The sequence below is a fragment of the Caretta caretta genome, chromosome 8 (assembly GCF_965140235.1).
Source record: "Caretta caretta isolate rCarCar2 chromosome 8, rCarCar1.hap1, whole genome shotgun sequence".
Taxonomy (NCBI): Eukaryota; Metazoa; Chordata; order Testudines; family Cheloniidae; genus Caretta; species Caretta caretta.
Genome location: NC_134213.1, coordinates 54,293,779 through 54,315,430, shown reverse-complemented (window position 1 = coordinate 54,315,430; position 21,652 = coordinate 54,293,779). Strand labels below are relative to the sequence as shown.

The 21,652-nt window shown below is 48.2% G+C and overlaps 1 protein-coding gene across 8 annotated transcripts in view; it reads right to left on the bottom strand.

Annotated features, from left to right (window-relative positions):
• Nucleotides 1-21,652, bottom strand: part of CACNA1E (calcium voltage-gated channel subunit alpha1 E) — a 331,342-nt gene that overhangs the window by 23,501 nt on the left and 286,189 nt on the right. For 4 of the 8 annotated variants that reach the window (XM_075131513.1, XM_075131515.1, XM_075131518.1 and 1 more), the window contains 8 exons: nt 21,133-21,224; nt 20,319-20,484; nt 18,257-18,384; nt 8,953-9,049; nt 7,010-7,115; nt 3,335-3,442; nt 2,650-2,750; nt 2,128-2,234 (listed from right to left, as the gene is read on the bottom strand). In XM_075131513.1, the coding sequence (XP_074987614.1) occupies nt 2,128-2,234; nt 2,650-2,750; nt 3,335-3,442; nt 7,010-7,115; nt 8,953-9,049; nt 18,257-18,384; nt 20,319-20,484; nt 21,133-21,224 (905 nt within the window). Of the gene's footprint in view, nt 1-2,127; nt 2,235-2,649; nt 2,751-3,334; nt 3,443-7,009; nt 7,116-8,952; nt 9,050-15,347; nt 15,445-18,256; nt 18,385-20,318; nt 20,485-21,132; nt 21,225-21,652 lie in introns of all 8 variants that reach the window. The other 4 variants (XM_075131514.1, XM_075131516.1, XM_075131519.1 and 1 more) reach the window with 2 other exon arrangements.

Here is a 21,652-nt window from a genome sequence, read left to right as displayed (position 1 = left end):
CTTACTAAAATAAAGGTAATATCATGTCTACTGCTTCTCCTCATCCACTAGGTCAGTTGTCCTATCAAAGAAGGAAATTAAGTCGGTGTGACATAATTTGTACTTGACAAATCCATGCTTACTATTACTTCCAACCCTATCATCTTCCAGGTACTTACAAACTGATTGTTTAATAATTTGCTCCAGTATCTTCCCAGGTATTGAAGTTAGGCTGATTGGTCTATACCTCCCTAGGTCCTCCTTGTTCCCCTTTTTAAAGATAGGTACTATGTTTGCCCTTCTCCAGTCTTCTGGGACCTCCCCTGCCCTCCAAAAATTCTCAAAAATAATTGCTAATGGCTCCACGATTGGGTCAGCTAGTTCCTTAAGAACCCGAAGATGAATTTCATCAGGCCCTGCTGACTTGAACACATCTAACTTATCCAAACATTCTTTAACCTGCTCTTTCCCTATTGTGGCTTGTGTTCCTTCCCCTGCTTATCAGTATTACTTGTGTTGAGTATCTGGTCATCATTCACCTTTTTCGTGGAGACTAAAGCAAAATAGGCATTAAGCACCTCAGCTTTCTTCATGTCATCAGTTATTAGCTCTCTTTCCCCAGTAAGTAGAGGGCCCACACTTTCCTTTGTCTTTCTCGTGCTCCTAATGTATGTAAAGAACCTCTTCTTATTGCTTTTATGTCCTTTCTTCATGTAACTCATTTTGTGCCTTAGCCTTTCTGATTTTGTCCCTACATGCTTGTGCTGTTCTTCTGTACTTCTCCTTATCATTTTGACCATGTTTCCACTTTCTGTAGGATTCCTTTTTGATTTTCAGGTAATTAAAGAGCACCTGATGGAGCCATATTGGCCTCTTCCTATCTTCCCTTTGCATCTGAATAGTTTTGACTTATAGTCACTACTAATCTTGACCTGGTTTTAAACTAGGGACCTTGAAGTGAAAAGCTCACTATCTCTTTACCAGTCCCAGGCACATACTAGTCCTACTTGATCGTACTGCTGGTTGTTCTGCTAATGCCATGCTGGGTTTTCAGTGCTGTCTACATAGAGCTTAGTGAAATTTGTCTCCTGAAAAAATGCAGATTTGGGACAACTGAAACTATTTGCAAATTCATGGTGATTTCGGCAAATGATTTTGGCCCAAGTAAAAAAAGAAAATAAGTTTGAAAATGTAAGAACGACATTATCAATACACAACTTCTGAATTTTTTTTTGACAAGATTCAAAAGGGCAACAGTGGGACAACTGCAGACTGAGTGCACCCCACTTCAAAATCGCTTATACCTTGGGGGATAGGCACTCACCCAGGAGACCTGGGTTCAAGGCCCTGTCCCTGAATGATTCACACTTGAGTCTACCACATCCCCGGTAAGTGCTCTAACCACGAGGATATTGGGTGTATGGGGAGGGCTCTTCCTCCTTATTTTCTGTGACTCTAGAACAATGGTTTTCAAACTTTTTGTACTGGTGACCCCTTTCAAACAGAAAGTCTCTGAGTATGACCCCTCTCCCCCTTAAAAATTAAAAATGAGGGGGGGGGATTTAATTTAATGAGGGCTTGAGGCTGTCAGCTCCATGGAGTTGACAGCTCGCAACCCCCATGTAACCATTTTGTGACTCCCTGAGGGGGTCATGACCCCCCCGTTTGAGAACCCCTGCTCTAGACCTTCATTTCCTTTGCTCTTATTAAAAGGATCCAAAATGAAACATTTGAGAAGTTTCCCAACTTTTTCAATTCATTGAAAAGTCCGAGACATTTCAGGTTTGGTGTGTGAATGGAAATATTTTTCCAGTTTTTTGGAACTGCCAACGAACTGAAAAAACAGTTATTCTCACAGTTCTATGTCTATGTGGCTGGATACATGTTGATGCTGTCCATGGGCTGAAATGCGGCTCTTTGTGGTCCTTTGGTAACACTAATGAAAACACACCAGAAACTCATACTTCTGGACTCATCCTACAATGATCGAGATGTTTCTGCTGACCACCAGGATTTCCTTTTCCCCTGGGCTCTGCCTACTACCCCTATCTGAACCTCCAGTGCCATTCATTCAGGAAATAAAATAATGTCTGTAGGAACAGAAATACCAGAGCAGATATTCTACAGATATTTAAGGGCTATACTTACAGGCCTGAAAGGGTGTCCTGCTGGACGTAAGGCAAAGCTTTGGCATTAGAAAGGATCTCTGGAGGCAGAGATGAAGGCTCCATGCGCTGGAACATAGGGGCGTTTTTCTGTAATAAAAAATAAACAGACTGAGTCTGGTTAAAGTGCAAAACATTTCTGCTGCATAAAAAAGAAATCCCTTGTACAGAAGGTTAAAAGCATGACAATGCTCCCCCTTTCTGAATCCATCTTCTATCTGTCTAGTATAACCTCTACACTGCTACGAATACATTTGCTTTAAATCACTCACCTCTTCTTTTACCCGTCATCTCCTTCACTCACCCATCCCTTAAACCTTCAGATGGTCACTGTCTTAGTGCTGTGCCAGCCACTTGCTGCCAGCAGGTCGAGAATCTGAGTGTGGTCAGCATCTTGTCTGAAGGCCACATTGATACAGAACCCTCGCTCTGAAGGCAGTGTGAGCTCTCCGCTCTCCCCACAGCCAAAAAGCACCAGCCAACTCTTGCAGTGGTTGAACCTCACCTGTTCCTCCAGCTGCTGCTTCTGCTTCTTTGCTTTGCTCTGCTTATAGTAGTCCATGATCATCATGGCTGCATATATTTTGCCCACCGTCAGGTCAGAAGCTGCAAGCGTAAGGGGAATACTTTTATGTTAGCAGAATCAATAGGTGGGAAGGTCTGAAGACTCTATTGCCCACCCCTTTGCGATCTCATGATACCCATCTTACTCTCCTGATCCTTAAAAGACAAACTCTGTTCACTGCTCCAGAAGAAATGGAATTAAAAGACCAAGCATTGTGGGTGGAAATCCCTCCAGATTTAGGACAGTGTGGAGGTGGACAGCTTAGAATTACAGTAATGAAACACTGGAGATATGCAGCCTCATCAGGCAGTTGCTGTAACACCATCAACAGAAAGGGGGAACAAACAATCCTCTCCCCCCCCACACACATATGGGTCAGAGGATCCCCCTGATCAAAGGGGTTTGATCTGAGAAGATCACTGCATGCTATTTATTTTCCAAGCGGGTCCAGGGTATTGGGGTGGAGAAAGGAGAAATTTTGCTCGTGTTAGAGAAAATCTCCTCTGGGCTTCTCCTTAAGCAACGTGCTGCTATTGCCATGTTTCTGTTCCCCTTGCGGGAGATGCCTCCTGCACCCTGGCATTGTGAGAAGTTGGCAGCAATGATGCAGAAGGAGGAGACTCACTTTTTGGCAGGGGCACTAGTACATCCAACATCTTCTGGGACAGGTGAGGCCAGATGGCCAGAATCTCCTTTTGCAGCTCTGAATCCAACTGCTGCCAGTCTGCACCACCTGGAACAGAGAGATAGAATGGGTCCTCAAGACTACCAATAGGATGGGCTGCAGGGAGGATGGGAGGTCCTTATGGGTATGTCTACACTGAACATAAGAATGGCCATACTGGGTGAGACCAATGGTCCATCTAGCCCAGTGTCCTGTCTTCTGACAGTGGCCAGTGCCAGGTGCTTCAGAGGGAATGAACAGAACAGGCAGTCATCGAGTGATCCACCCCCTGTTGTCCACTCCTAGCTTCTCACAATCAGAAGCTAGGGCCACCCAGAGCTTGGGGTTGCATCCCTGACCGTCTTGACTAATAGTCATTGTTACATATATCCTCCATGAACTGATCTTATTCTTTTTTGAACCCAGTTATACTTTCGGTCTTCACAACATCCCCTGGCCACGAGTTCCACAGGTTGACCATGCGTTGTGGGAAGGAGTACGTCCTTTTGTTTTAAACCTGCTGTCTATTAATTTCATTGGGTGACCCCTGGTTCTTGTGTTATATGAAGGAGTAAATAATACTTCCCTATTCATTTTCTTCACACTATTCATGATTTTGTAGACTCTATCATATCCCCACTTAGTCATCTCTTTTTCAAGCCAGACAGTCCCAGCCTTTTCAATCTCTCTTCACATGGAAGCTGTTCCATACCCTTTTTCATTTTTGTTGCCCTCCTCTGTACATTTTCCAATTCTAATGTATCCTTTTTGAGATGACCAGAACTGCATGCAGTATTCAAGGTGTGGGCATACCATGGACTGAAATAGTGGCATTATATTTTCTGTCTTATTATCTATCCCTTTCCTAATGGTTCCTAATGTTCTGTTAGCTTTTTTGACTGCTACTGCCACTAAAAACTCATGGCCAGCCCATGCCAGCTGACTCAGGCTGATGAGACTCGGGCTAACGGGCTGTTTAATTGCGGTGTAAACGTTTGGGCTCAGGCTGAAGTCTGGGCTCTAGGACGCTGCGAGGTGGGAGGCTCCCAGAGCTCGGGCTACAGCCCAAGCCCAAATGTCTACACAGCAGTTAAACAGCCCCTTGCCCCAAGCCTGAGTCAGCTGGCAGGGGCCAGCTGCTGGTGTCCAGCTGCAGTGTAGACATACCCTATAAGTCCAGCTCCATGCCCTGGGCATAGCTGAACGTAATCCTTTCCGTCTCTAAAGTTAAGATGGATTTGCTTTTAAATGATATGGCACCATGCAGCCATAATTGAGAGAAAGAGCCACTACCAAGTGGCAACTCTGAATGGGAACATCCAATGGCATAAAGTGCTAGAAGGGAAATCAAATCCACATAAAAGCCTTTCACCCAGTGCAGATCTCCCTCCCTCCATCCCCCACACACCTGCTGCTAGCCCACTGTCTCTTCCTTTAAACTAAGTGCTGGTGAAAGGTATTGACAACCCGGGAGAACAAGGGTAACCCAGGTGTGATGTTACTGACATAACCTGCAACCATATAGATCATTGTTGCAACCACTGTATGTATTTGCAGCAAATATTGTACAAAGATTGCCATGTAAGGTGTCTACTGAAAGGTTGTGATTTGCTGATTATGATTGTGCTGTCTGTATGTGTGTATCATTTTTGTATTTAAAGTTATAAGTTTTGGCTCTATACTGTCTGTATTTCAAACTTGTGCTGTGCTTCTGGGTGACACCCCAGAAAGTTTAGCATCAGCACTGCCTAGCCTGCTTGATGGTCCATTAAGGGCCATCAGCTATACAACTGACCCACTGAAAGAAGGCAGATATACCTTATGACTCAGCAAAGCATGCAGAGACATGCCTATGGACAGAACTCTAAGGTTTTTTCATGCCATGTACTGGAATGCTTGTCTTTGGAACAAAGAAAGAAAGGCCACATAACAAAAGACTATAAAAGGCTGCTGCATCTCCTCCATCTTGTCTTCAATCCTGCTTCTTGCCTCTCGAGGGACTTTGCTACAAACTGAAGCTATGAACAAAGGACTGAATGACTCATCCCAACTGTGGATGTACTCCAGAAACTTGATTTGAACCTGCAATTTATTCCACCACTGCTACAAGCCTGAACCAAGAACTTTGCCATTACTGTATGTAATTGATTTCATTTAACCAATTCTAGCTCTCATCTATATCTTTTTCCTTTATGAATAAACCTTTAGATTTTAGATTCTAAAGTATTGGCAACAGCATGATTTATGGGTAAGATCTGATTTGTATATTGACCTGGGTCTGGGGCTTGGTCCCTTGGGATTGGGAGAACCTTTTTTCTTTTACGGAGGTATTGGTTTTCTTAACCATTCATCCACATAATGAGTGGCACTGGTGGTGATACTGGGAAACTGGAGTGTCTAAGGGAATTGCTTGTGTGACTTATGGTTAGCCAGTGCAATAAAACCGAAGTCTTCTCTGTTTGGCTGATTTGGTTTGCCTTGGTGTGCAAAGGAACCCCAGCCTTGGACTGTAACTGCCCTGCTTTAAGCAATTTGTCCTGAATTGGTACTCTCAGTTGGGTACCACCAAAGCCAGCATCGTTACACCAGGCAGAGCCACTGCAAGCTTCCCTATATGGCCTTACCCACGGGCTTCACATTTCACCTGGTGCAGCCACCTCTGGGATGAGAAGCTAATTCCACCCCCCCAGACCCATTCAGACCATGGCCTCTTAGCTGAGGCTGTCAAGAAGGGCGCCAGTTTGCTGGTGACATGGATACTTCTCCCATGGCCCCGTGGCTGAGGCCACCACTCCAGTTCACGTTCACACAGGCCACTGGACAGCTGTGAAATCGGGGTTGCTTTCAGTCTCTTACACCTGGCCCCCAAGAAACCCAGTACCATGCCCTGTCCATTGGACTTTCTACTTGTCTCTTGTCATGGACCAAGAATGGGCAGAGTATTGGAGTGAAGTAATTTCCACATCCTCATAAGGGTTATTTTAAATATTTCCCTTTCTAGGGGTCTCCCTCCAGGGCTCCACCCACTCTCCCCCACCTTTCAAGCTCCCACAGGCTGCTGAGCGCAGGGTGTGACTTCCACAGGCTCCTATGAATGCTACTTTCTGCCCTTTGGGCAAAAGAGGTAGCTAGAGAACATCAGGTACTTGGGGTCAGTTTTTGTGATTCTCTTCTGCTAGGAGGAGGGGAGCTCTCCTCCTACATCTCTCCCTCTGGCTGTCATGGCCAGGAGATACATTCCTGCTTTCTGAGCACCACAGCTTCAAGTGGAAAGCTGCCCATCATGGAAGAGGGCAGCATCAGTACTTATGAGGAAAGCAGCTCCTTCTGGACCCGAAGATAGTTTCACACTGGAAAGGTTACAGAGCCAGCCGCAGACTGGGGTTGATTTCTCTCTTGCCTTCTCTTACTAGCAATTTCCTCCATCCCTGCATCTGACCCCAGAGCAATGATCCCACACTTTGCCCTTTGTGTCCCCGTGATGGCAGTACATATTGCTCAGCCTGCCAGAGGAAGCAGATAGGACTGAATGAACGGCCCCCTGCCCCTTGCCAATGTAATAAATTGCTCCACCACCCATCCCGCCGTCTGCACTGACCACTCCTGAATCCTTGTGCCGCTGCTCCCCACCGTCACCTTTAGCGATTTTGATGTCCAGTGCTGTTCGGATCAGCGCCATCAAGGTGGAGGTGAAATGGACCGTCATGTCCTCGGCCACAGGCATGTTCATCAGCACCAGCCTCTGCGCAAGAAAGAGAAAAAACAGCAGGCAAAAAACAATATCGAAAAACACATTGAGCAGGCAGGAGGGGAAAAAGCAAGAGAGCATGTAAAACAGCACAGGCAAAAAAAGAAGGGCAAGGATCAGCCCCTCCCTCCCATTCCAGCTCCTTCCACCCCCAATATTCCAGCTCACTGCCTTCCTATGCCTGTCATTTGGCTCTCCAGGACCCTATGCTACAGCCCAAGAGCAACCCCTTAGCCTGGGGAGTGAGGGGGTGTTCCCTGTGCTTTCTGAAAGGACTCCTGAAAACTCAGGGATTCGGCTCTGGAAATTACTGAGGGGGAGACAGCCCCGGGGGATCGTTCCATCTCCTGCTTCAAAGCAGCTTTGCAATCCAGCTTCTGCCTCATCCCCTGGGGACACCCCTAAACCATGGGCACTTCTGATTGGCTGGCTTGCCTAGTATGCAACATCCTGGCGCCCCCTTTTTGAGTCTTTCAGAGATGACATTTGCTGGCATATGATCACACATGCATAGGATCCAACTTATCCAAGGGGGAGATAGAGAGAGGGCAGCCGGGGAGAGAGAGGAAGGCGACCAAGGCAGGAGAGGCAGGCCATGCTCCCTTCACCCAGAGTGAGACAAATCAAATGGCCAGATCCACTTTCCAGAGAGTATATTTTGCTCTGTGTATACATCAGGATTTCCCTCTCCCACACCGACCCACATCCATCCCATCCTTAGTGCTTCCTGCTGCATCATGCACAGCAGTTCTCCTGGGCACGTAGGTTCTCACCCAGCCACAACGCTAGCAGGGGTGTACGTGGGAGCAAGAGAGAGTGCTTGTGCGAGTGTTAGCAGCTACAGAGGAATATGTGGGTGCAGAAGCTGTTGCTAGCTGGAACACGGCAGACACTATCAGCATTCAGTAGGGGAAGTCTAGAAGCCAAGTTCCGGGGAGATCCTCCAGTGGCTTTTGAACCAAGTATCCCAGCCCCTGATCTTGGAGTCTCCCTCGTAATTCTCTTTGAGTTTTGTCTCCAACAGGGTATCTGACTCTGCATACCTTTTTGGGCCAGCCTGCCCAGAGCTCAACATTGCATAGCTCCTGTCCCATTCACAGCTTCCTCCCACACCACACATCCCATGCAGCTGGCCAGCAGGTTCTAGAGTGCCTCCCAGAGGCAAGAGCAGAGGGCACTGCACCAGCAGAGCAATCAAAGGGTCAGTTAAAGATAGTCATTCTAGCGCCCAAAGGTAAAAAGCCCCAGCTGGCAAAGGGATGGGACTCTCACCAGCTCAACCTCAGCATGGAGTGTTCTCTTTCCAGATTGCACGAGCTCTCCCTGGGGAACTAGTGCCAGGCTGGCACACCATGATCACTGCACGTCCAGGCCTACAGGAGGAACCCTCATAGCCTACCATCTTCTCATTTCAACATTTCCAAGTGAGCTGGGCTGGGAGCAGTATGGTTCAGGGTCATGTAGGTGATGGGACATCCTGGAGTTTCCTCCATCACTTGGAGGAGGCCTAGTTCCAGAGATCCCCTATCAATCCCACCTGGGGGGGCTGTCCAATTGTCTCTACTGCAAAAGGCCTGTATTATCCTTCCACTTCCCATCCTTATACTGAGTCAGATTTCCATCCTTTCCCATAATAGGAATGCTACATCCCTGGGTGTCCTGGTGAGTGTGTCAGACCCAAAACAGAGCTCTGTCAGAGTGGACAGTACCTCTCCTTATGGGGCATGTGATTTCTGATTAAATCAAACCAGGCTGGATCTTCCTGAGTATTCAACAGTTCCCCCTCCCCCTCAGCGCTAGCCCAGAAGGAAGGAAGGAAGGGTTGGTCTACCTTATAGGCCACTTTGGAGGGACATCTCTTGCCGAGGCCTAGCGGTGGTGACATGAGAGTCAGCATTTCATACATCTCAGTGTAATGGATGCGGCCACTGCTCATGGAGGAGGAAGGGGTGGATGGGAAAGATGGGGAGGAGGAGTAAGGGAGGGAGGGTGGAGGAGAGGAGAGGGAGGAAGATGCAGCGAGAGAGAGAGGAGAGGAGAGGAGAAGAGGCATTCCCAGAGAGCAAAAACAAACAAACAAACAAAATAATAATACGGGAAACAGGAGAGAAAAAAACAAATGGACAAACAGGAAAAGAATAGGAAACCCGTTAATCAAGGCAAATCATACACAAGTGTCTGTCTTGATGAGGATTTATATCACTCCGCACACAGCCCCAGGAACGCCAGCTTAAACCACTCGCCTCTCCAGCTCTCTGCTGCTGGCTAGTTCTACTTTTCCCTGCAGTTTTGGCATTCGCTTCCTCGTCTGAACCCACCCTGCCACCCCTCCAAAATACAGTTGCTCCACAAGTCCCAGGGCGGTGTGCAAGTGGCATAAATCAGATATACGGCGCTGAAGCAATGGGTTATTTGGGATGTGGTGGCACATACCTCGGTGCCACAGAGGAACCAACAGTGTTGCATGGACTCTGCCGTTTCTTCCCTTTCTGTGTCCCAGGCACTATGTCAAAATGTCACATAACCCATGGCTGGAGCGTCGTGTATCCCCATCTTGTAATGTCTATGCAATTGGGGGCAGCGTCTTGCATAGAAGGCAGTGGGCCAGGGTCATTTGTCAAAGGAAATATGCCCAGTTGCTTCCGTCTGGCCCTGTGGATGGAGCACTTTCCCACCATGCACCAGTGCAAAAGGCATGCTAGTGGCTGAGAAAAGAAAACCAGGAGGAAAGTTCTGCATGCCATGCTTCCGCCCCGGCTCTCTCCCACATGCTACTGCAAGTTCCACCAGGTTGGAGTTTAAAGAGTCTCAGCAGAGGCAGCTGTTTGGTCTTCCAAGATTGGAGCTCATTGGGATTCCCCCAAATGGAACAGTTACTAAGATTGCTTCCTTGATGGATTCCCACCTTGTGCTCCTCTGTTTACAATGACCTGTCCAGATCTGTTGAGCTGAGGAACAGTATCACATATTTGTCATCTGATGGATTTCCTTTCTGGGACTGACCTCTCCCACAATGAGACATTTGGGCTGCACCTCTCTTCCTGCAAATACTGAAGGCAGTTCAGATAGGTCTCACAGGGCCCCCAGGCTTGGCCACTTCTCTTCTGCCCTTGCACCAGATGAATACTTCAACATCTAAATTGAAACACCAGATGGATAAATGTAAATGCTTAACAGTGACCGTATTAACTATACATATGGAGTGGCGAGGCAGCCATTGCAGAGGCATCTGAAGAAGGTATCTCAGGTAGGGCTGACTGGGAGAGCGGTCAGTTCTAGAGAGGAAATTGTCAAGGAACAAACATTCCATTTAGGATCCTGACCTCTTTCCCAATCAGATGTAGCGAGCAATAAGGAAACATTAGTAGAGAGAGACAGATAAGGAGGACAGAGGAAGAATATTTCCTCTTCTCTAGTATTAGTCTAGTTTGGGAGCAGCAGCTTCCTCTTGAATGATGCTACCACTGAGGACTGGAGGTACAGGTTGCAGTGCTTTCTACAGGTCTTGCTGCATAACCTGGGGGCAGCTTTGCAGATTATCTCTGTAGCAGCTGATGCCCTTTCTGTCCAGGATGCCATCAAGGAATGTAATGAGTGAGCTCTGTCCCATCCTGGAATTGGCATATTAGTGTCTGCAGAGACTTCAGAAATGCAGCACTCGATCCAGCTGGCTATGGAGGATTTTGATGTGCTCAAGACCAGGCATTTAGGGCAAAAGTAAACAAATGAAGATGATGTTTCCTGAATGGGTCCATTCCATCTGGGTAAATTTTAGCAGTTCTTTTCACAGCTACCATGCACCCTGCTCCTCCCCGGAAGTGCGGAGCTTTTCACCAAAATGAAGGAAAAATGATTTCCTGTGAGGCGTGGAAGGAAGAGTTTACCTTGGTAATAAATGACTGATGTATGAGAGCTATGTTATCCTCACAGAACATGCTGTAAACTTTGTGTCTTCTCAGAGCAAAAATTTCACAGGCTTCTTATCAACACGACTGTGACCAGAAAACTTGTCTTTATGACAAGGAAGAACAGGGAAACCGGGGCCATCAACTCAAATGGGGTGGGTAATTGGCTTGTAGTACTGCAGGCAGATCCCAGACAGGCCTAAATGCTGGTTTGGATGGAAGGGACGTTGATCATCTGGCAATCCATCAGTAATTGGACATGTCTGCTTTTATAGCACTGTTTATGATGAGATGCAAAATGTGATGGGTGGAGGGTCTTAGGCTCAATTCTTGGCTGACCTATAAGAAATCCAGGACAGGCATGCCTTGTTTCCCAACTAACATTGCTAAGAGGATCCTGTTTGTATGCTCTGCATAAACGGAAAGGGCAGAAAGCTTGCAGGGGGCTGGGAGATTATACATGGCCTTGCACTGCCCATCTTGGTTAGAAATTACTGTTCAACATCCAAAGTGTCAGGCTCAGATAGTCTGGGCTGTGATGCAGGAGTGGATTCGTTCAGATGGGACCAGTCTGTTGGGAAGGTGAATTGCAGGTCTCTGTGACTGCTCTACTAGGGCTGAACCATGGTGACAATCTTGGACAATTTGTGGCGAGAATGACCATCACTTCCACCTTTTTAAAAATAATCTTTTAATCTCTCTTCCTAGTAGTAGTAGAAGGGAAGTGGGTGGCACAAAGAAGCAGATTTGGCTAAACAGTGAGTCAGAGCTTCCGTTCCCAGCAATCTCTGGTCTGTGTTGCTGATGAAGAGCTTTGCTTTCATGTTCTGACTGAATGTAAATAGGTCCCCTGGGGGAATCTAGCTCATTGGATCTCAGCTAGAATACTTCTCGTTTCAGTGACCACTTTGATGTGTCTATCTGCTGATGGCCTAGCCAGACAGCTTTTGTATTCAGTGTCCATTTTTGTGCACTGTCCTGAAGGAGGCCAAGCAACATTCTGCCCAGGAGACTATCTCCATCACTTTGGCATTTAGACCTGCCTTCTTGTGGATTTATGCATGGCACAGCCATTGTCCCATCTGAACGAATCAGAGCATGCTTCTTCTTCACCTCTTCTTGAGTCATCAAGAGCCTGATTGCTCTTTTCTCTTTGATCCTAAATATGTTCCTTGTGCCCCGTGGGTCCCAAGCATGCTCCTCAAGCTAAAAGGCTGGTGTTTGTAGTCAGAATTTTTGGATGTGGATTGTGGAGGAAGAATGGTACTATCATGTGTTCTTCCTGTTTTCATCAATTGTGGGTGGCACCTCTCCTTTCCTTTGCATCTCTTGTTGGGAATAGTTCTAGGAAGTATTTAATTTGTGCTGGGGCTTGCCAGGGCTGAGCCCCAGCACCTCTCAGCTTGGCAGTTCATAGCCCCGGCACCCCTGGGCTTGCCGTGCCAGTTATGAAAGTCAAAACATTGCTTGAGTCCCAGCACTTAATTGCTTGAGCCCCAACCCCTCTTTCATTACAAATTAAGCACTGGTTCCAGACCTGCAATAGGAATCCCTGAAGCTCTTTCATGGGCACTCTTGCCCATTGAGTGATCTCTATATATAAGCCCAGAAGACTCAGTAGTTGCAGGTGAAGATGGATGGAAGATGCTGGGTTCCTTGACACCATGGAGGTAGTGGAAGTTAGTGTCTCCATCCTGAATTTCACCACCTTCATTGACCAGTCCAGCCTCTAGAGCTCTAAGATAGCCCCACTCCTCCAGATTTTTATCTGACTATGAGGAACTGAGGGGAGAGTTCCAAGCAGTTTTCATGCTGAGAGACGGGCTGTTCTGACCCTAGCTCTGGGACGTGAAAGATCTCCTTCAGGATGGATCAATGCTTCTCAGCATCTCTTGAAGTTGGAGAAGGACTAAAGAAGGGATGGGTAGGGGGAGAGTCTGGGGCTCCAAAGTATTCATACTGCGACTCTCTTCTGTATCTACCTGTCAACTAGACTCTGAGGCTTGAAAAGTGTAATGCCCATGAATCCACCTGCTATGAATGTAACTTCTTTAGCAGTGAATTCCCTTTGTCATAGTTCTGAGGAGGCTGATGCTTTTTAGAATGTTGCACCAAGACATTGTGGCTTTTGTGAAGTGGGTGGTTGTCAGTGAGACTCTTAGGGCTGCTGAAGAAGCTTAGAAGTCCCTTCTGATCATGTCTTCTATCTTCTTGTCTGCAGGGTATTTTGGGAAGAAAGAACCTCCAGCAAAAATTATCATGCCCTTTGCCAGGAAGACCACTGCTGCATTGGCTGAAAGGAAGATGAAGACAGAGTCTTTAGCTTCTCAGCCCCTGTGGAATTTCAGGACTAACCAACCAAGCCTTTTGTCAGGAATCTCCCACTCTTTTCAAATGACTTTTGCAAAGGAGGGACAAAGGAACACACCAACTTTTCTTGTAATTCTGGACAGGAGAGATTTGCTCTTGGCTTTAGCCTATTCCCCATGGTTTCAAACATGCCCAGGGAAAGAACGTCTCTGCTTCTCTGGCAGAGGGCTATGTTGGGAAGAAAACAGTTCCCGTGGTGTGGAGAAGGAGCTGGTGAAGGAAGATGAGGATCTCGGATGCTTTCTGGCCTCTCTTGTGTTTTCTAGCCATTTTGCCTTTTGGAAGGAAGATTCTCAACCACATCAAAGATGAGTCTATTTTCTTCATTGGGGCTCAGCCCTTGGTGGGGTGGGAGGGGCTTCTGTAACTGATGAGGAAATGCTGGGATACATCTACCCTGAAAAAGCCAAGATCCCCCGCTTGAGAAGGAAAGTTGGAAAGCACGGCAGCCTCTTCACCATGTGAGTCCATTATCCACTTGAGCACAGGGGTGAAGCCTCTGGGGATTTTCCCTTTTGGACTGGACCAAAGGGGTTGAGGGGACTTTTGTGCTATCCCCAAGGTCATTGAGGACCATCCAGCTTGTTGAGTTCCAGGCACTGAAGATGATTGACCCACACTCTTGTGACAGTATCCTGGGCTGATGGTGGGGGGATGGGGGTGGAGGTGGAGGCTACACCATGCCATCCAAACTCTGAACCCCCTTCCCTGGTGGAGTGAGGGACTGTAGACTGGGAACGATTGTGGCACAGAGCACCCCTTTTGCAACTCCCAAGAGAGTCTCCTCCCAAAAGGAGCAGCTCTGGTTCTTCTGCTTGCTCCACCTGACCTGTTCTGCCAAGTTGGGAGAGAATAAATGGGGAGAAGGAGGCTCAGAGGGTTGTCCTGTTCCAATGCAAAAATTTGGACCTCCTGAGGAAGAGGAGGCAGATGGGAGGAAGATTTTGCTCACTGCTGCCCCAAAACGAGCTTGAAAGATGGGACGGCGAAGGATCTGGCTGGGGTGCCGAGTGGCTGCTTTGTTTGCCCTGCCAGAGGCAGAGAATTTAGCACAAACAGTGGCAGTGTGTGGCCAAGACCCTCGTGGACAAGTCTGAATTGCTGCTGGAAGAGAGGCACAGCCCAGATGCCTTGGACTGTCGGGGGGGGGGGGGGAGATCAGAATAAACCAGAAGCCATTGAGTCCAGCTGCTGGAGTCCCAATGGGTCACCTGCTCCATTGAGTTGTCATCTTTTTGCATCATGGCAAACCAAGAGACGTGGTCCCCATTTGTCACCATTGTCATCTTTTTGCATCATGGCAAACCAAGAGCCGTGGTCCCCATTTGTCACCATTATGTGACAGCTCTTCATAGCCACTGTGCACCATGGTAGAAAACTGCAGTGTCCTGCGAGCTACCACAGCGACCGAACCTCTGAACAGGATTCCAGCGATTGATCAATGGGGTCTTTGCCTCGGTCACCTGCCTCGTTCTCCTTTCTAGTTTGCGCTCCCTCTTTCCGGTGACATTCCCGCACCCCTGGCTTTTATTCCTTCTCATCCTCATCCCCTAGTTGTAAACAACATTTGGTCTCCATTCATCACAGGAAAGAGTTCCCATTGGGACAGCTCTGTGATTCTTGGAATTAAAGGTGCCTTCTCTGTGCCACAGGCAACATTCACATGCTGCACAAGCGTTTTGGGAACTCCAGGGTTCTCTGCTTTAGGGAGGAAGGCAAGGGAATAAATTTGTCTAAATCCACATCAATGGGGCTCTAAGACGGATCCCCCTCCCCTGTACCCTAAGGTAACAGCTGCTGGTTCTGGGCGGGGTTGGACCTCTTTAAACTCGAAGGAAAGCAACGTGAGGGTTCCCTTGTGAGACGCAGTGGTGGTGGAGCAGAGGAGGGTGAAGGAGGGGTTAATGGTGCGTCCCGTTGCCAGGTTATGGCTGGGGACTGGGAGGCAAACCTTGCACGCCACCCTGTAGGGGCAGTTCTTTCCCAGGCCCAGAGGAGGCGAAATCACCCGTACTAATTTGTACATATCCTTATACGGGATCCTGCCGCTGTAAAGGAAGCACACGTGGGTTAATAGGACACTGAAATAACGGAGAAGAGGAAACGAGAGCTTAACCAGGGGTCAGAGACCCAGTTCAGGTCCATGTCTCTCTCTTTCTGGCTCCAACAGACCCAGACTGGAGAAGGCTGTGAAAAATCACCACTATATAAGCATAGCTACCACCTTCTCCACTTCAAAGGGGTTAGCACCCTCATTCTCATCCAAACTGGGGATTCCCCGTGGAAAGTCTTGCCCTAAAGGTGCACTAGCTCAGATACCCCAAGTCCCAATAATGCCATATTGCAAGCCTATGACTGGTCAGAGTGATCTGAAATCCAAGGACATGATTGTACATGAGTACACAACTACTTGTTTAGGGTTCTAGGAATCTTTGCATTTTTATGGAGTTGCACCTAGTTATACCAGCAGAAAATTTGCCCTACATGGTCAGTTCATTATAGAAATCAGTTAATTAATCCTCACAATATTTCTATGAAATCAGTAGATGAGTATATTTTAACTCCATTTTACAGATAGGGAAACTGAGGCATGGAGAGTTAAAGTGACTTGCCCAAAGCCACACAGCTGTTCAGTGGCAGAGACCACTGAAGCCTCTCTGGCCACTATTAGAAAAGCCAGGGGGTGAAGCTGCTTTGTCTGTTATTTCCTCTGGTCCCGCCACACTTTTCTCCCATACCCTAGGTACTTTTCCATCACTGGCCAGAGATAACCCAACTTGTCTAGGCAAAACCATTCAGAACAGAGTGCAGGCAACTGGACAGAGTACATGGCATCCCTATGGGTCCCTTTATTTAATGTAGCTGGGGGCCTCTGATGACATTCATTTATTTATCTATCTATCCCCTTCTCAACACTTAGACCCGCAGCTCCATTCAGGTGACAGGACCCGCTCACATCTAGTGACCCTTCCCCACTCAGCGACGGGGATTAGAGCTGCCACCAATTTAAAAATTAGTCTAGAGCAGCTTGTTTCCTCCCGGTGTTTCCCATAATAACCAGCTAGACTCCATGACAAAACAGCATGGGCTCTCTTGCTTTGTGAGACTTGGGTGAGAGCAGGCACTGTATTACATTTGGAAAATGTCGTCCACAGGGCCTGACAGCAGGTTCTTTCTTTGACTGGACTGAAGAACCCACGGTAGCACCCAGTTCCCAGGGCAAAGGGCACTACGAATTGCTGGTATCAAAACGTCACCCTTCCTAAACTTCTGAGGAGAGAATGAGCCTGCTTTGCGCTGCTTGGACCTCCCGAGTGTACATGACCATAGCTTCTCTGCTCTACGGCACCACGCACTGAAGTCTCAGAACTGTATGATGCATGTGCATCTGATAAGAGGACAGCCCTGCCTACTCCAGCCTTGGGAATGCTTTCACAGCGTGGGATGATGCTGATGAGAAGCAGTCCTGGGGAGATGGCATCCACTCACTTGAGTCAGGTTGGAAAAGGTGCTGAAGTGGATCACGCTAAGGACAGGTACTGTTAGGAACAATCACTGCCTGGGTTAGCTCTCAGGAAGCAAAAAATCAGGTTGCAAAGGCGTGAGGGTAGATTGATTCCAAATGGTGAGATTCCAAGTGGAGCAGGGCTCCGGAGCTGACATCATCTCGTGCCTGAAGCCGATGCAGCACCGAGTGTATGTGGTTTCAGAGAGGCTGCCCAAAGTGCTGACCCAACACCGACAGGAGATGGAGCCCTGCGGCACTCGCAGTGCCAGTGAAGATCTGCACCCAGAGGGGGCACTCACAGTATTCCTAATGCCAATAAGGGCTGATGCTGTGACCAACAGCCCGGATGCACTCCCAGTGCTGCTGAGGGTTAGACCTCAGTAAGCTGCCCCAGAAACACTCCCAGTGACCTCAGGCATGCAAGCTGACAGCAGCCTTCCTGGAGCACTACTGGGGGTTGTGTCTGGAGCAGTCACCCTAAAGCACTTTCGGCTCCACCCCAATGGCCATGTGAGAGACCACCCTGATGCAATGCTTCTTCTCCAGTGTGGCAGGGCTAGATTGACTTGCTCTCCCAAGTGGGAGCTCTCTTTTCAGAGGGATCCTGGAGCAGCTGCCTGAGGAATCATTAGAGGATTCAAAAGCCTTCTCTTGTCTCAACAAGGATGAAGTGCATTGGCTGTATTAAATCTAGCCCTGTCCTCAGGCTCATCCCCATCCAAAGCATCTCAACCCTTTCTCAGTGTCTGAATATGGTCCTGAGCAGCTAAATTAGCAGGAGCCCAGCTACCTTCGCAGTCTCTCTGCTGGGCTCACGCATTGATTTAAATGGCGATTTTGCACACTCCAGTGTACAAAGTATTTGGGGGCTGGAGGAGGGACAGCTGCTTGCAGAGTGTCTTGAGGGTGTGGGAATCTGATTGGCAGGAGGAAAATGGGAAAGGAGGAAGATCCAGAGCCAACAGTTGGAAGGTGGCGGTGTGCGGAGATAGCTGGGGACTACCATAGGAGCTACAGAGAGGGATGCAGCAGGAACATCCAAAGGTTTGGATAAACACTGTACGTATTATGCTTATCTGAAAAGAACCAGCCAAAACCTTTGGACTTCAGCCCATCGCTAGTTATCAAAGGAGCAGGATGCCTGGGGGCTATAAGGCGGCCCACGAGCAGGATGGTGGCTCCGTGCCATTGGACCTCCCGGAAGCCAGCCAGTATTTTCCTCTCATAGCTGCGTGTTCCAGCAGCTCTGATTCCCTTCCCTTCCCTGACTGTCCCAGGTATTACAGCCAAATGGATTCCCAAAAATGGGGCTTCGAGAGGCCAGGGAAAGGAGGAGGAAGTTGGCTACATACCACGCAGCTCTGTCATATTCCGCCCAGATCCGGACAAACTCATCTAAGTGATGAGGCCCCAGGATGGAGGAATCCCGAGTCAGGTATTCAAAATTGTCCATGATGACAGCCACAAACAGATTGAGCATCTAAGTGAAAAGGAAAGAGACAGAGAGAAAGGGATGGAGAGATAGAGACAGAGCATAAAAGAGGGAGGGAAGATGGGAGAGTAATATATGGAAGAAGACAGAAGAAAAAGGAATCTGTAAATAAAGAGCATGGCAGTTTTGTGGCAGTTCCCCCATACACAGAACTCCTAAGTGCATGTGTGGAGCAGCTACAGAATCAGATGCTTAATTGTCACACAGCCCAATAGTAATATTTTCAAACACAGCATCCGACTAGGTGCATAGTGTATCACAATGGAAATAGCCTCTCTTTGGTGTGTCAGTTACACCAGGCAGAGGACTCCTCCCTGACACAGTACATGTCAACCTGCGTCCATTACGCTTGGGAGCTGTGGATTGTACTGGTCTGAATGTCCCCTAAACACCAGCATTTAACCTTCTGGCAGCCGAGAGCATGAGTAAGGAACCACACCACACTGGGCAAGAGGCAAGCAGGCAGAAAGGGTTAGTACATCAGCATGACTCTCCTGGGCTGTGTCTAGCTAACCAGTGAGAATCTGAACAGCACCTGGGCTCTCCTCACAACAGTGACTTGGCTGAGTCAGGGATCAAAGAGCACAGAAGCGAGGAGATCTAGCTAATGCCTTCCGACAGTGCTTTCCGAACCCCACAGCGTTCTTTAGCTGAGGGGTACACGGTGGAGGCAATGACCTTTTACCACCAGGATACTACACCATTACATTTGGATCACCGCATTTCATGCCCAGGGCTCTACCTTTTATTACTTCCATTCCCTTACATACAGTGTCCCCTCTTGTCTCTCTGTCTGTCCCTCTCACTCGCAGTTTCTCTATCCCACACCTTTGCCTTCCTTATGAAGGATGGGCAGAGTTAGACAGCTGACTGTAACTGGGGTTCTCCATCGCATTTCTGGCTTAGGGGCTTTGCTGTACAGGGAAATTTACCTGCATTATGTAACTGGTGCTATAGTTAAGAATACCCAGATAGAGAGTATATAGCCATATCTGGCACAACAATGGCCTTTTTTCAGTGTAGCTCATGTCGCCCTGGAGGCATAGTGGTTCCCAGCCGTGAGGACCTGGAGAGCTACTTTACCTTTGAATGGAATCCCAGGAAGCCACTGTGAACTGAGACCAGACAGTGTAAGTGGAGCTCTGATACATGGACTGATACCACCTGCTTTGATCAGCTACATGTAGGGATGCCAAGAGCCACAGGCTGAGTGTCAACTGATTCAGTGCAAGCGCGAATGGTGCCTTTCCCATGCACCCTCCTGACTGCACCCCCTTTTTCACAAAACAATTGAGTTCACTTCCCGCTCCATGAGTAGGCTCAAATGTCTGTGCGCGCGTGCACACGCTGGTGGGGGGACAACTGTAACTCCCCCCAGATTCCTGCCCCAGAGAGCATACATTCTCTTTTGCAACCACAACTTCCCTGTTCAATGGTAAAATAGGGACAGAAGGCAGATACAGATCACACACATCGACTTGACCCAGACAGCAGGTGGGCCTGCTCTCCATACTGGCAGTCACAGGGCAGATCATTTGAAATCCTAAATTAGCTGCAGGGCAAAATCTTGCTGAGTTGTATTCGTGATGAAAGGGACAGACCTCTGGGTTAGAACAGCCCCTCCTTACCACTGTCCCTGAAACCAGCTAGGCATGACTCAGAGTGATAAAACCCTTTTTTGCTGTCCCTGGGGTAAGAGTGCTAGCTTCTTTAGCAACACGGGGTCACGCCAGGGTAATGGAGCCTGGAGCAGAGAGCAGAAGGTGAGATCTCTCCGAGTCTCTCTGATAGTGAATCCCACCCATCATGGAGTAGTGGAGGGGAGGGGAGAGTAGGGTGGGGATGTCCCTCGGTTAGGAGCAGTCAGTGCTGAGTCCTCCCCAGAACTGAGAGATCAATGGAGTGGAAGGAGGCAAACTCACCAGGAAGGAGCAAAAGAAGATGAAGGAGACAAAGTATACGTAAGCCAGATCCGTGCCACAGTGCTCATTCTCATGCTGTCCGGACGTTGCCGTGGTGTCTGGCTCACAGCCTTTGCCTTCCAGGCATGACAGCATGATCTCCTGCCACGCCTCACCCGTGGCACTCCTGCATCCAAAACACACCCACCATTAAAAGCTGCTCAAAGCAGAGCCCCTTACTGCTCCACAACTTTACTACATATGAGTGGGATGCTTGGAAATTCACCACAACTCTTTGTAAATAAAATCTGCTACCTCAGAACTTATGGTCTCTGCCAATAACCAATGCCAGTGGCTTCTGAAGATGGCATAAAACCCCCATAATAAACTGAACTATACAGCACTGTATCATGGTGGAAGGCAGGTGGCTTCCTGACTCCAGCTAGTGATCATCTTATGCCCTAAAGCAAGAGGAGAAAGGACCCTTGAATTCCAACCTAGATGGCATGACTGCAGATGCTGTTCATAGACACAGCTGTTTCATTTCTATCCTGCAGCAGCAAGTTCCACAAGTCAGAAATCCAATGCCTGAACGTCAGCAGCCCAAGGAGGACAGGGAGATTAACAGCTCCAAGTGTAAAGCTAAAGAGTCATTGTTGTATGTTTGGAGCTAAGGGACTTGTGATCCCCACCCGCTTTTTCTAGCTGGGGCACCCCAGCTGATCTGCTGTGGCAGACACTCCTGCAGCCAGGCAAGCCTTCAGTATTATGACTCAGGTAGGGATGAGATGGGGAAAACTGATATGTTTAGTAATGATTCAAAATGCACATGTACCTAAAAAGGAGCATAAGGGAGGCCAGGAAGCTGCGGAAGTTGTTGTGACGGTTAATGTGGCTTTCTTCATCTAATTTGATATTCCCAAAAACCTAAGGGCAAAAAGGAAAGAAAACTCAACACACAAGAACTGCCAAGCCAGGAAGTGCACCGACCTGCGCAGCCAGTCACTGGCATCGGTTACCTTCCCTCCCACCTGCCCGTGGAGCAGACAGCCGGTCTGATCTCAGCAAGGATTACACATCACAAAGGCTGCTCCTTCTGCTGGAGTGCACCCTTCAGGTCAGAGAGCAGTTACACTGGCTATCACCAGGGGAGGGACTGCACTAACACAGACAGACACACATATGTGGGGATGGTGAGGAATCCATCTGGCCAGCAGCTGTCTCCTTCAGAAGAGCAGATCAGGAAAGCCGTCAAATGCTTTTCACACTATGCTATCAAGAGGTTCTCTTTGTAAAAGGGTAGTAACGCCTTGGGTTAAATTCTCCCCTCTTTCAAAGCATGTTGGTGCAACTCC